This window comes from Vanellus vanellus, assembly GCF_965231255.1.
Source record: "Vanellus vanellus genome assembly, chromosome: 1".
Taxonomy (NCBI): Eukaryota; Metazoa; Chordata; class Aves; order Charadriiformes; family Charadriidae; genus Vanellus; species Vanellus vanellus.
The window spans coordinates 222,294,093-222,306,321 of record NC_138905.1 but is presented as its reverse complement, the minus strand read 5'-3'; the positions used below and the strand labels follow the sequence as shown (position 1 = coordinate 222,306,321).

General features: G+C 52.2%; 1 protein-coding gene across 2 annotated transcripts in view; it reads right to left on the bottom strand.

Annotated features, from left to right (window-relative positions):
• STIM1 (stromal interaction molecule 1) overlaps nt 1-11,783 on the bottom strand; it is a 105,140-nt gene extending 93,357 nt beyond the window's left edge. For both annotated transcript variants that reach the window (XM_082499410.1, XM_082499411.1), the window contains exon 1: nt 11,478-11,783. In XM_082499410.1, coding sequence (XP_082355536.1) covers nt 11,478-11,586 — 109 coding nt within the window. In that variant the 5' untranslated portion in view covers nt 11,587-11,783. The remainder of the gene's footprint in view (nt 1-11,477) is intronic.
• Nucleotides 11,784-12,229: the final 446 nt, after the last annotated feature.

The window sequence follows — 12,229 nt, the reverse complement described above, 5'->3', positions numbered from 1 at the left end:
AGGGTCTGCATGATGGTACCAAACAAACCTGTCTGCTCCAGCACAGAGACGAACCTCCAGCAGCAGTTTCGGCAACTGCTCAGGAAATCACAAGCAAGACATAGCTCTTAGATGCACCGAGGCTCCGCAGCACTGGAAGTGCTTCTCTGGTTTCCAGTGATCTTGGCCATGGCCAGGTCACCCTCTGTGCTCTGCCAGGACCAGGAAGACAGCACCCAAGGTGGGGCAAGCACAGCACCCATCACTGCCCCACCGACAGGTCCCTCTCCCCCTGGGCTGCTGGCCATGTTGCCGTCATCATTCCCACAAATGCGTCAGCATCTTCAAAGTTCATTTTCACACTCCCCAGTTTCACACCTCCTGGAGCATCTCCTCCTTTATGCAGAGGGCCTCCAGGACACAGCTTAATTAAACAACTCTTCCTTAAAGTAAGCCAAGCTGCACCACGTGCCACTTCAAGCTGCCACCCCCGATGGAGGCTGAGGAACCTCTTCATCCTCCCAACACAGTGGCAGAGGGTTGCAACTCACACCTCTCCGGACACCCGCAGCCAAAGCCAGCCTGGGAGCTCCCAACCACACAGCCCGGCGGGCAGAAACAGTTTACCAATGCCTTTTGCCTCGAGGCTCGCAATGACCCCAGTGACATCCCACTATGGGTCACCTCCAGGGGGGAGCCAGGAACCTAAAGAGCTACGCTCACCCCCCGAGACCATGGGCATCTGCTGCAGAGCAGAGAGCAGAGCCCAATGCGATCCTACACCCCGAATCCCTCTGGAGTGTCACCAAGCTGCCAGATTTTTGTGCCTCAGTCCTGGTTTACGGCGCTGGGATTTGTCCTGGGGAGGACTGCATAGGGGTTCACAAATCTCACAGCTAAAAGAACAGGCGTAGACAAGTCATTCTTTTCTCATACTTTCCACAGGTTTTAAAAGAAAAAGAAAAAGATTTCTACTCCTCATTTTGTAGTTTAAAGAACAGATACATCATGAAATAATGGGGAACACTGAATCACTATCTCCTTTCCAAAACGCTCAGAGATGATCTCTAATTGACCATTTTCCCACACACGCTTTATTCCTGATGTATCATTTATCTTTATTTCCTACGAGCTTAATGCCACCGATGACGGGTCAGACTCTGATCCAGCTGTAGAAACACCAAAAGGAGGCAAAAGCCTAAAGTCTCCATGAGGACCTGCGCCGCCCATTAACACCATCGCCTTTTTCCTCCAGCAATCAGCTGCAACAACTGCCACCAGTCCTCGGAGCTACCTGACATCCTCAGCAGGGAGGAGAAGCCATCGCAGGCAGGATTAAGAAGAAATAATAACACTTCAACGGGCTGACTGTTCGAGAGGTTATCCTCACCGTACTTGAAATCCTGCAGCTTTTCGATAATAAGCACAAGTCCTCCATGCCAGCACAAGATGACATACTTTGGGTTTTGCCTTAAAACTGCAAAGCAGTTAGAATTAAAGGCACTTGAGCAGCATTAATAACTTGGAAAATAATATTTTCAGAAATTATTTCTCCCCCCCCAAAAAAAATTTAGGTTTTATCCTGCATCTGTCTATCTACATCAAGGAAAAAAAAACAACTTTTTTTTCCCTTTGGCTTACTCACACATTAATTATGTACTGGCACTCTTACAAATCTAAACATACGCATTGCTTAGCAGCTTTAATCCTGAATTATTTCTCCCTTTCCTGCAATACAAAGCTTAACTTGACTAGAAAAGGGGCAGACTGTTCAAACAAGCACGCTGTTCATTTGTAATTCAGACAAGGAACATTCTTAAAGTTCTCGTGTTTATTATGTTTCTACCCTCCAAGAATCACAGAATTTCAGGCATCAGAGCTCAATACCTGAAGGAATGAATTAAACTGACCTTAAAAACTCAGCTCTTCAGGGAAAAAGATGTAAGAAATATTTAGCTACAAAAATAGCGTCTTTTCTTGCAAAACATGCAGTGCAAACGTGTGTTTGTTAACAAACATCACCGTTTCCTACCAGACTGCTACCGCTTCCACTTTCTGAAGGCCGGCTGGGAGGGTAATGCCTTCTGTAATTTCAAAGCCCTGGAGGAGGTGAAGGGACAGCGCAATTAAGACAACAGTGCAATTAAGAGGACATAGAGCTGCTTGGCAGGACAAAGCGCACTTACAAAGCAGCGCTGCGTTTGCCCCTCTGTGGATCCTGCAGACCCCTCTGTGGATCCTGCAGACCCTCTTAGAGCAAAGGCTGGGGACGTTCAGACCTGCCAGACCAGGAGGCAACAACCCACACGGGTGAGAGAGCAGCTTCAAGGAACGCTCGGTGGTTCCCAAAGTCAGCCTGCACAGATGTCCGTGATACACAGCGAGCTAATGCATTTTCCAAAGTGGAAAAAATAGGTTACTTAAAAATAGGTCCATAATCCAAACAAACAAGCATCCTGATACTATTTCATAAAGATAAAACAAACAAGCATAGACAATTCACATACAAAAGCACACGCAGTTATCTTAATGACTTCCTTGTGTTCCTCTGATGATTTTCATATCGATTGTCGAGGTGGGTACTTCGCCCTGTAACTGCCAGTAAAAACAAATATTCCGACTGGGCACAGCCGTGCCATCGCTCCGGTTATTGCCTGGCTCGCCAGCCCCGCAGCCGGGACGGCACAGCAAAGCTCACCTCAGTACACAACTGCACCCACCCCGCTCCGGCAGCTAACAGGACGGTATTTATTTAGTTTTAGTAAGTTAAAAGAGTAATTCACCGGTAACACTTCCACCCCAGCGCCCAATACTCAGCTCCCGAGCGAGTCGCGCTGGCAGAACGCTGGTTTTTAACTCACGGGCTCACAGTTTGAGGCAGGAGCTTCTCAAGGCTCACACGTGCTGCAGGAGTAATGGAGCAGTGGCTTAATTAAAGAACGCATCGTCTATGCCTGCCTGAGGACTGCTAAAAAACAAACCGGAGTTACAGAGGTGCCAGAAAAGTAATCACGCAGGACCGCAGGGGCTGATTAAAATGAAGGTAAAGGGAAAATTAAAGTCTGCCAGAGAGACTCACTTGGATGCGATCACACAAGCAAAGGCAGACGGGTCAGCAAGATGGCCATTGCCTACACACCCATAAAACATCTCCCAAACTCCAGAAGCACGCTAAAGTCCTCAGGGCGGGAGGTGGGGAAACAGAAGGTCCTGAGGGCTGTACTCTGTAAAGGAGAGAGAGCATAAAAGAGGCCAAAAAGCCACGTTATTAATAGCACTTGACTATGATACAATGAAGGCTGATCGAGTCTCCTTTTCCAGCCGTCAACCAGAGGCGTTCCCAGCTCAGGCTGCGGCCCATCGGCAGCTGAAGCCCTGTCTCCAGTGCGTTTCCTTCCAGCACAGTCCTGCCTCACTCAGCAGGCACCCGCAGCGCGGCCAGGGCAGACGTACCCCACCGGGTACCAGGGGGCTCGCTCACGCGGGAATCCCACAGCTGCCCCAGTGAGAACCACAACGCCGCTTGCTCTGCCTCCTTAGGAGTTTATTTCTCCCTACCTAGTTTTCAAAGTAAAGCTAATTAATGAAGTAAACGTTGTTTGGTTTGTTTTTTTCAACACTAATAGGTTCTGCAATTAGGACTTTCAAAAACACGATGCAAGGCTGGTCACATCCAAGCAGCTGACGGCAGCAGAAGGGTAACCAGGCTCAGCACTGAGTCTGGGCTTGGAGAACCACCACGGGACAAACACTACCGCCGGCAACTTTTTATAGTCAGCGCAGCCTCCAGTTTAAAAAGCAGAAGGAGAATTTTTAGAAGCAGAGGGATAACCTCATGGAAAACTGTTGCTTTTCAGAATCACCTGCACATACACCCTCCTTTTAACAAATCCATGTGGAATCCCACCAGGATGCCCTTCTACTTCCTTTCCCTCACCAAAACCCAGGCAGATCTTTAAATAAAATTCACTGCACGATAACGCAGTTCCCCCTGCGCCATTGGTCTAAAGCACAGCGTGCGCCGCACAGACATCTGTGCCCTGCCTGGAGGAAGAGGAGGTGACAGCACTTCAAGGAGAGAATTACGATGTACCGACATACACCAGACAGTCTCCGAGCCAAACACAAACCGAGACGGCAACAGAAAAGCAATTTTTTTTTTTTTTTATTTCCTACTCCCTTTCAGATGAGGCACACTCCACTGCACCATGACCATCAAAGCATCATAGACCCTGCCGGCCACACCGTAAGGGTGGTCAGGAGCTGCATCACGCATTTATCGTTTCATTCCCCCCCCACAGAGGAATGGATGGACAGAGGATTGCTGCTTTGGACTTCCCGCGTGTGGTCATTTTTTTTTTTCTCCTGTGGGAGTTCATTCCAGGACTGCACATTTTGGGAGGAACCCGAGTTACGCCTCAACCCACATGGTGTGTGATGGCACAGCCCCGCACAGCCAGAGCCGCTCCAGGTTGCCACGGACAGCAGGGGACAGACAGACAGAGGGGGTTGTAGGGTGCAGCCCTGAGTAAAGATTTGGCGATGAAGACACCAAAAAGGCTCAACAACCGCGGTCAGCCTCTGTGTCCAGTCACATGCGAGGTCTGTTTTCTCCCGCAGGCATCTCTGGAGCAAGTGCAAGGTCCTGCACCTGGGGAGGAAGAACGTGAAGCACCAGTATAGGTTAGGGGGGGACCTGCTGGGAAGTAGCTCTGAGGAGAAGGATCTGGGGGTCCTGGTAGACAGTAAATTATTCATGACTCAGCAATGTGCCCTTGTTGCCAAAAAGGCCAATGGAATCCTGGGCTGCATAGGGAAGAGTGTGGCCAGTCGGTCGAGGGAGGTCATTCTCCCCCTCTACTCTACACTGGTGAGGCCACAACTGGAATACTGTGTCCAGTTTTGGGTTCCCCAGTTCAAGAGGGACAGGGAACTGCTGGAGCGAGTCCAGCGAAGGGCAACTAAGATGATTAAGGGATTGGAGCATCTCCCTTATGAGGAAAGGCTGAGAGCGCTGGGACTCTTTAGCCTGGAGAAGAGAAGACTGAGGGGAGACCTTATTATGGCGTACAAGTATCTAAAGGGTGGGTTGAAGGAGGATGGAGCCAGGCTCTTTTCAGTGGTTCCCAGTGACGGGACGAGGGGTAATGGGCACAAGTTAGAACATAGAAAGTTCCGTTCAAATACACGGAAAAACTTCTTTACGGTTCAGGTGACAGAGCACTGGCCCAGGCTGCCCAGGGAGGGGGGGGGGGGGAGTCCCCTTCTCTGGAGGTTTTCAAGACCCGCCTGGATGCAGTCCTGAGGGATGTGCTCCGGGCATTCCTGCTTTAGCAGGGGAGTGGGGCTGGATGGTCTCCAGAGGTCCCTTCCAACTCTGAAAACTCCGTGATTCCGTGAGTCGGGCAGGACGCGGTTCCCTGGATCCCTGCTCTCATGCTCTGTCTGCGCTCCGACAGCTCAGCCTCCCCCGCCTAAGATTTCCAGGGCGTCAAAGTTAAAGGCAGTTTTTTCTCTCCCACCGGGATGTGGTGAGGGCAAAGGCCATAAGTAGGCTGGAAAGTCTGAACACGAGCTTTATATGTACTCACACCGGCACAACTGCCTGAGAAAACAAATCCCCCAGTGAGCTCACCTCCGCCGCTCCGCTCCAGCCCCACGGCAACAAGAGCATCCTGGCGAGCTCCGCCAGCAATGCTGCCCATTAGAAAATACTACCTGGGAGGCACACGAGGCATGAAGGAAGTAGCTTTTCAAAGTAATAAATAAATATATAATGAAAAACATCCACGCTCTGATCCAGCTGAGCATCACTCCAAGCTCCTGGGCCAACACCGGGAACAGGACCCGCAGGCTGGAGCCAGGAGCTCCCCGGCAGCGGTCCCAGCCCGAGCACGTGCCCATCCTTTCCTGCTCCGCACCCACATCAGGCTGCGCTCTGATGCCAGACGGCAACAATTTCTCTAGCTCTCAGAATGGTAATTCCTCGAGATGAGTTTCATTCCTAAATGACGTAAAGGCTGTGCACTTTGTTGCCTTTTCCAATCAAGAACATTGAGTATTTCCTGGCGGAGTTTTTCAAGTATTCTCCAAAACGACTTTTTCTCCCTTCCAGTAAGATTTCTTTGAGCTGCTCGGCCCCAGGCTGCTATTTGCACGTGCAAATTCTACTCTAGTAAAAGTGCGTATCTAGAAAGAACTGACTGCAGCTAAAGCAGAAGGTGCAGTAGCAAAACCCTTCTAGTTCTGGAGACAAAGACTCCTTTAAAAAGCATTTCATCATAAAGCAAGAAAAGCATAGCAGGTCATTGTATTTCACAAACTCCTCCAGGTCTGTGGGAAAGACGGGGTTGGCAGAGTTACTGCAGGGAAGGTGCGTTCTGACAAGCGGGATCATGTACCTCCTGCAGGCTGCGGTCCAGGGCAGGCTACAGGAGGATTTGGAGGTTTCCAGCACCCTAACAGAGGGGATGAAATCCTGCCATGGTTCTGTTTACACAGCACCGGGAGGTTAACGAACATCAGAGCGCAGCCAGATCAACAGTATCTCAATTAGCTGCTTGTATCTTGACACCACTGGTTTTATGCTGACCTCCTGACTTCCAACGATAAGACTTTTTCCAAAGGCAACTCATAACAGCATCTTCCTTGCTGCAGTAGATGAAATCAGAGGTTCTGGCAAAGGAATAGAGGACAAATGTGGATTTTGGCATCATGGCGGGTGACGCAAACTTCAGCACCATAAAATAAAATAAATGTACTAACACAACATTTTGTTAACTAAGCAACTAGCGATGATGGTATTTAAATTGGTAGGTAAAGAAGTAACCATCCATTTGTGTTCCCACCTTGCAAGATTACCGCATCAAGCTTTCAAAAGACACCACTAAGGCCACGTTCTCTTCACACGTCAAAAGACTTCACTGCAAGTTCAAAGTCCAAAACTGATAATTTCCCAAGCTAGAGATTTTGTAGCAAAGGATTAACTTTCAATAAAACCCCGCATCTCCGAATGACAAGTACAGGAGTTATCAACAGCAGTGCTTGCATGCAGCATCCTCACCCAGAAATACGATTTTTTCCTCCCTATCAAATTAATCACTATTTAAAATCTTGTGGTTGAAGCCCCCCTTCATCACACTTATTTTGTTAAACATCGATGTTCCTTGTTTTTATGTGCAGCTTGGGCTCAGAGCGCTACAGGCAAACATAATAACCCTGAGCATATGCATTCAGGTTTTATTTTGATACCATCTTAATATTTTTACAATTTCTGTTCTGGTAGCACACCAATTTCCCCAGGCTGGAGTAAGAATACTGCATGTTAAACACCACTCAAACAAGAGCAAAGACGACTCCAGAAATCTTGTGATGGAGGAATTAAGACAGGGAAGCAGCAGACAAGCACGGGGGTCAATGAGAAAGGAAGGGGAAGAGGAGCAGTTGTGCCATGGAATGAGCAAATACCCTGCCCTGTGCCACCACCGCACAGGGGGGTGCAGCCCCTCACCGGCCCCCCAGGCGCAGCATCGCCTGGGCACACGAGATTCACAGCGCCCAGAAAACAAGTCCATCTCATCACGCTACCCAGAGCCCATCTTTTAACGGCTGCAGGGAAGAGAGACAGGGAAAATCCACACCAGGATCCCCACTGATGCCAGAACAGGGACCCAAAGGAAACCCCGGACCTTCTCCAGCACAGGCAGAGCGTGGCAGGTACGGCCCCGCATCCCCACGGGTGTAAGGTCACAGAAAGAAATCTCCATATAAAATGAAATAAGGCTCAGGGCAATGCAGACTTGTACTATTTCCACACTATTGCACAGCAAGGGAGTAGGTATGAGTCCAGCAAAGCAGACAGCTGCAGGTGAAAGGTTAAAAGCATGAAGCAGGAACGAAGCCCAGACCCGTCACACTCAGTTTTCCTTGGATCTCCCACAAACACACCCGAAGCCCAACCTGAAGGTCCCCAGCATAAGCAGCAGCAACGACACCTCACCGTCCACCCGCGCTGGCCTGCACAGAAGGCAGTCAAGTCAAAAATTAAGAGCAACCTCACTGCTAACAGTTAACAGGATTTCATGAAAAACGGGCTATCCAGCAAGCTTACTAATACTGAGATAAAATTTAAAAACTTTTGACCAAAACCACTGATGGTACACATAAAACTTTTGTAAAACATTTGACGTAATTCCAGACTGTGTTCTCATAGAGATTAGTGCCAGCAGAAAAATAAACAAAACCCGCATTAAACAGGTTAGACACGGGCAACCAACAGATTACAGCAAGTAACTGGAAAGCGAAAAAAAAAACCCTGCGGCCTGAAAGTAATATTTGTAGTAATGTCCGTGAAGAGCCTCTCTTGCCCCTTTTAGAGGGGGGGCGTACGAAAGATCCCAGGGCTGGAAGCTGCAGCTAGACAAATTCATGCTAAAAATAACCACCGGCGGGTGAAAACAATAACGGCAGGGTGACTGTCAGCACATCCTGCGCAGCAGCGGGGGACCGGCCACCGTCTTCATGACACTGTGTTTTTCTGAAACATGTGCTCCAGCGCAAAAAATAGGCTGCTGGGAGCAGATTCGGGAGGTCAAGCACCTTTCGGGGTCTGTGCAGCTCCAGGGGTTGGATGGTGGCCTGGCTGTCCTTCTTGGCTCCGAAACGCACACCGCCTCCGTCTCTAGGCCTTGTGAAATGGCTCCTGCGCTTTTTGAGTGTAAGCGAACTTATATCTGATATAGGCAGGAAAAGATTTAAGATTAAGCACTCACGAGCAACGTTTGCCTTTGAACAAGTCAAAGCCAGGAGAAAATCTGACTTTCCCTGGAGTTCAGTCACCGACTCTAATTTTCCTCCATGGATAAAATTATCCATTTCAAACTCTTATGTAAATAAAAATAATCTTAGGAATCAGAAACATATACTAATCCTCGATAAAGCAGGTCGATGCATCCCTAGAGTGTGCATGGGAACCTAGGCACCCGAGCCTAACGAGCAAACACTGCTAAAACTCACTCTTCGGCTCTTTACAAACACCCCTTCCCTGCAACTCCTGAAAAGTCCCACTGTTGCAAGGAAAAGCGACCGGTCAATTTCTGTAATCATTAAAATCATGCCATGCCAAAAGAAAAAAAAGAAAAAAGAACCCTTTCGCTTTCGAAAATCAGTCAGAAATGAACCCTTTCACTTTCAGAAATCCATCCAACACCTACCTCCGCTTCACGGCGAGAGCCTGTGCTACTGCAGACGTGTGTGCAGCCAACACAACCCTCATTTTCTGCTTCCAGGGAACACGTAAGGAAAACTGTCATGTGCTGAGGATATTCGCTGCGCTGAACTGCGAGCAACAGCTCTAAAATCTAAAAAGCAAATGGCCAAGTGATCTCAGAGGACACATTAAGCTGCATTAGCAGAGTGCAAGGAGCAGCACCGAGCTTCCCAGCTACCCCAACGAGGGATGAGGGGCAGGTGGGCTGCGAGTTACCCACATTCCGTGCAAACAAATCCCTTACTGACCACGTTCACCTGCACGTTTTGGGTTTCAGCCTGTCACCAGCAAGGCGCCATGTGCTGCTCTGCAGGTTTTTAAACCCAGAAGTAACCAGAACATACCAAGAGTAACGAGAAGTACCTCTTCTGCAGGAAAAGCCCACCTGTAGGTGATTCTATTAAAGAGAGGAGGTCTCTGGGCTGCTCCCTGCCTGCCCTGTTCTGCTCTGCCTCTGCTCAGAGAGAAGACCAAGTCAGCAGCTGAATCACCAGGGCTGCCACACTTCTGCAGGGCCTCCAAAAATAACTCATTTGGAAATTCCTTGGAGGCATAAACCTTGCTTCATCAGGACTGCAGAGATCCAGTTTCCTTAATGGAGCAGACTGGATGTGAACCAGCCTAAGAATTTAGGACCACGTACAAAGAACATAAAAAGCAACTTCTCACAGAACAGCTAGCTATTAGGGAAAAGAAAAAAAAAACAAACCAAACAACACAAAACCCAACCAACAGCAAGTCCCATAAATCATCGTGTCGCCAAGATGAAACAATCTGCCTGCCCAGGAATCAGACACTGAGTTCCCGATCGTTCGCCTGATACTGCGGTTCCAGGGACTTGCCCTGTTCTCGCCACCCAGCTCCGTACACAAAGCGAAATGCCTTCTTAGCAACGCCGCTGCGGCAACTTTCATCTGTATTAAGGCGCACACCCACACCTGCACCTTCCACTGCAACCAAAAACCCTCCGTGAGCTCCAGCCCTTGCTAAGGCATCAGCCCCAGCAGCTCGGGGAGGGAGCAGCCCTGCACCCACGCAGAGCCTCCCGCCACAAGGAGGGTGCAGAGGTGCTCACCGCCTTTTCCGACCGCTCTGGACCGGTGCCTGCGGAAGCCTGTGCCAAGCGGGACCCTCCGGAGCGGACCCAGGCTGCGCCGATGGCGGCGGAGGTGCGAAGCCACCCGGATGCTGAGAGCAAGTCTCGCTCAGAGGGGCTGGCTCCTGGCTCAAAGTGCTTCAGCTTTGGTGGCAAACACAGCGATTTCTTCACCTGCGCCGCTCACAGCACACAACTCCCTGAGGGGCTTTTTATGTTGGCATGCAAGCAGCATGTGGCTGCCCCATCCCTGGAGGTGTTCAAGGCCGGGTTGGACGGGGCTGGGAGCGACCCGGGCCGGGGGGAGGTGGCCCTGCCCAGGGCAGCTGGAACGAGATGGTCTTTAAGGTCCCTTCCAACCCAAACCATTCCGCGATAGGAACTCAGCGCTGCTGCAACGAACAGGCGCGGAGCTGAGGATTGCTGCTTCACCCCCGACAATTAAAAGCACGTTTTGTCGCGCAGGCTGCCAGCTCTGACCTCAGGGACTGCCACAAGGACACGCCGCAGGCACCCGAGGGGCTCGGGCTCCCGGCTTTTTTTTTTTTTTGTTGGATTGTTGGCTTTCGGGGTGGGGGGGGAGGGAAATAAGGGGGTAAACAGAAGAGCCGTCTGTAGGGTCTTTGCTACCTCCCTTCTTCAGAGCTGAGAAGGGCTGAGCCCGGGGCGGGGGGGAATCGGGGGGCTCCACCGCCCCCGGGACCCCTCTGCCCCCGCCGGGCGCCCGCCTAGCAATGGCCATAGAAAAAAAAAAAAAAAAAAAGCCAAACGAAAAACCATAAAACGTTGGCATTTTCCGAACACACCGTGTCGCGATCCAAAACTCGCTGCAAAACACTCTCATTAGCAAATAGCCGGAGCCCGCTGCAAAAATAAACACGGGATTATTTTTGTCCTTCGCCCCGAGCGCGGCGGGGCGCCCACCCCGGGCCCGGCACATTTGGCAGCAGCTCTTTGCCCGATAAACCCAGGAACAGCCTCAAAACGGAGCCCAGCCCGGTCCGCGCAGAGGCAGCGGGGCTGGGGGCCGCCGTGCCGGGGGCACAGCCGGCACCCACCGGGCGACCAACCGAGGGGGCCGCAGGATACCGGGGGGGGGGGGGGGGGGGGCGGCGGGCCCGGGGGTTACCTCACCTGCGATGGCGGTCTCGTCCAGGTGGGAGCCGGGGGGCCGCTCCCCCCGGCCCTGCTGCAGGAGAAGGCCGCACAGGACCCACACCGCCACTCCCGGCCGTACATCCATCGCCGCCGTCAGCTCCTCCTCGGCATCGGCCGCCGCTGGGCCCACCCGCTCACCTCAGGCACCTCACCGCCGCCCGGCCGGGCGCTCTCGCCGTCACCACCTGAGGGACGGCGGGTGATTTTTCCGGTATTCCCGGAACATTCCCGCTGCCCCGGGACGGGCCCGGCCCCCGCCCGCCCCCGGAAACCGCCCCGGGGTCAGCCCCTCGTGCCCCCACACACCCCGCAGCAGTGGTCTCTCCCGGGAGAGCCCTGCGCCCCCCGCCTGTGGTCTCTTCCCGGGACAACCCTGCCCCCCCCTCTCCTCAGCAGTGGTCTCTACCGGGACAACCCCGCTCCCCCCCAACCTCCTCCCGGGCCGCCCCTTCCCCCACCTTCCTCCTCACGGCGGTCTCTCCCGGGACACCCGCACCACCAACCCCCCCCCCCGCCAGCAGCGGTGGTCTCTCCCAGGCGCGTGCCCCCCCGCCCCGCTGCGCACCGGGCCCTGCCGCCGCCGCCGCACGCTCGGTGACAGGGGGCGGAGCCACCCGCCGCCCTGCCAGACCCTCCGCGGGGCGGGGCCGCCCCGTGCCGCCGCCCGGCCAATCAGAGGCGGGCAGCTGGCCACGCCCCCCCGCTTCCGTCCCCCGCCCTCCCGCCTC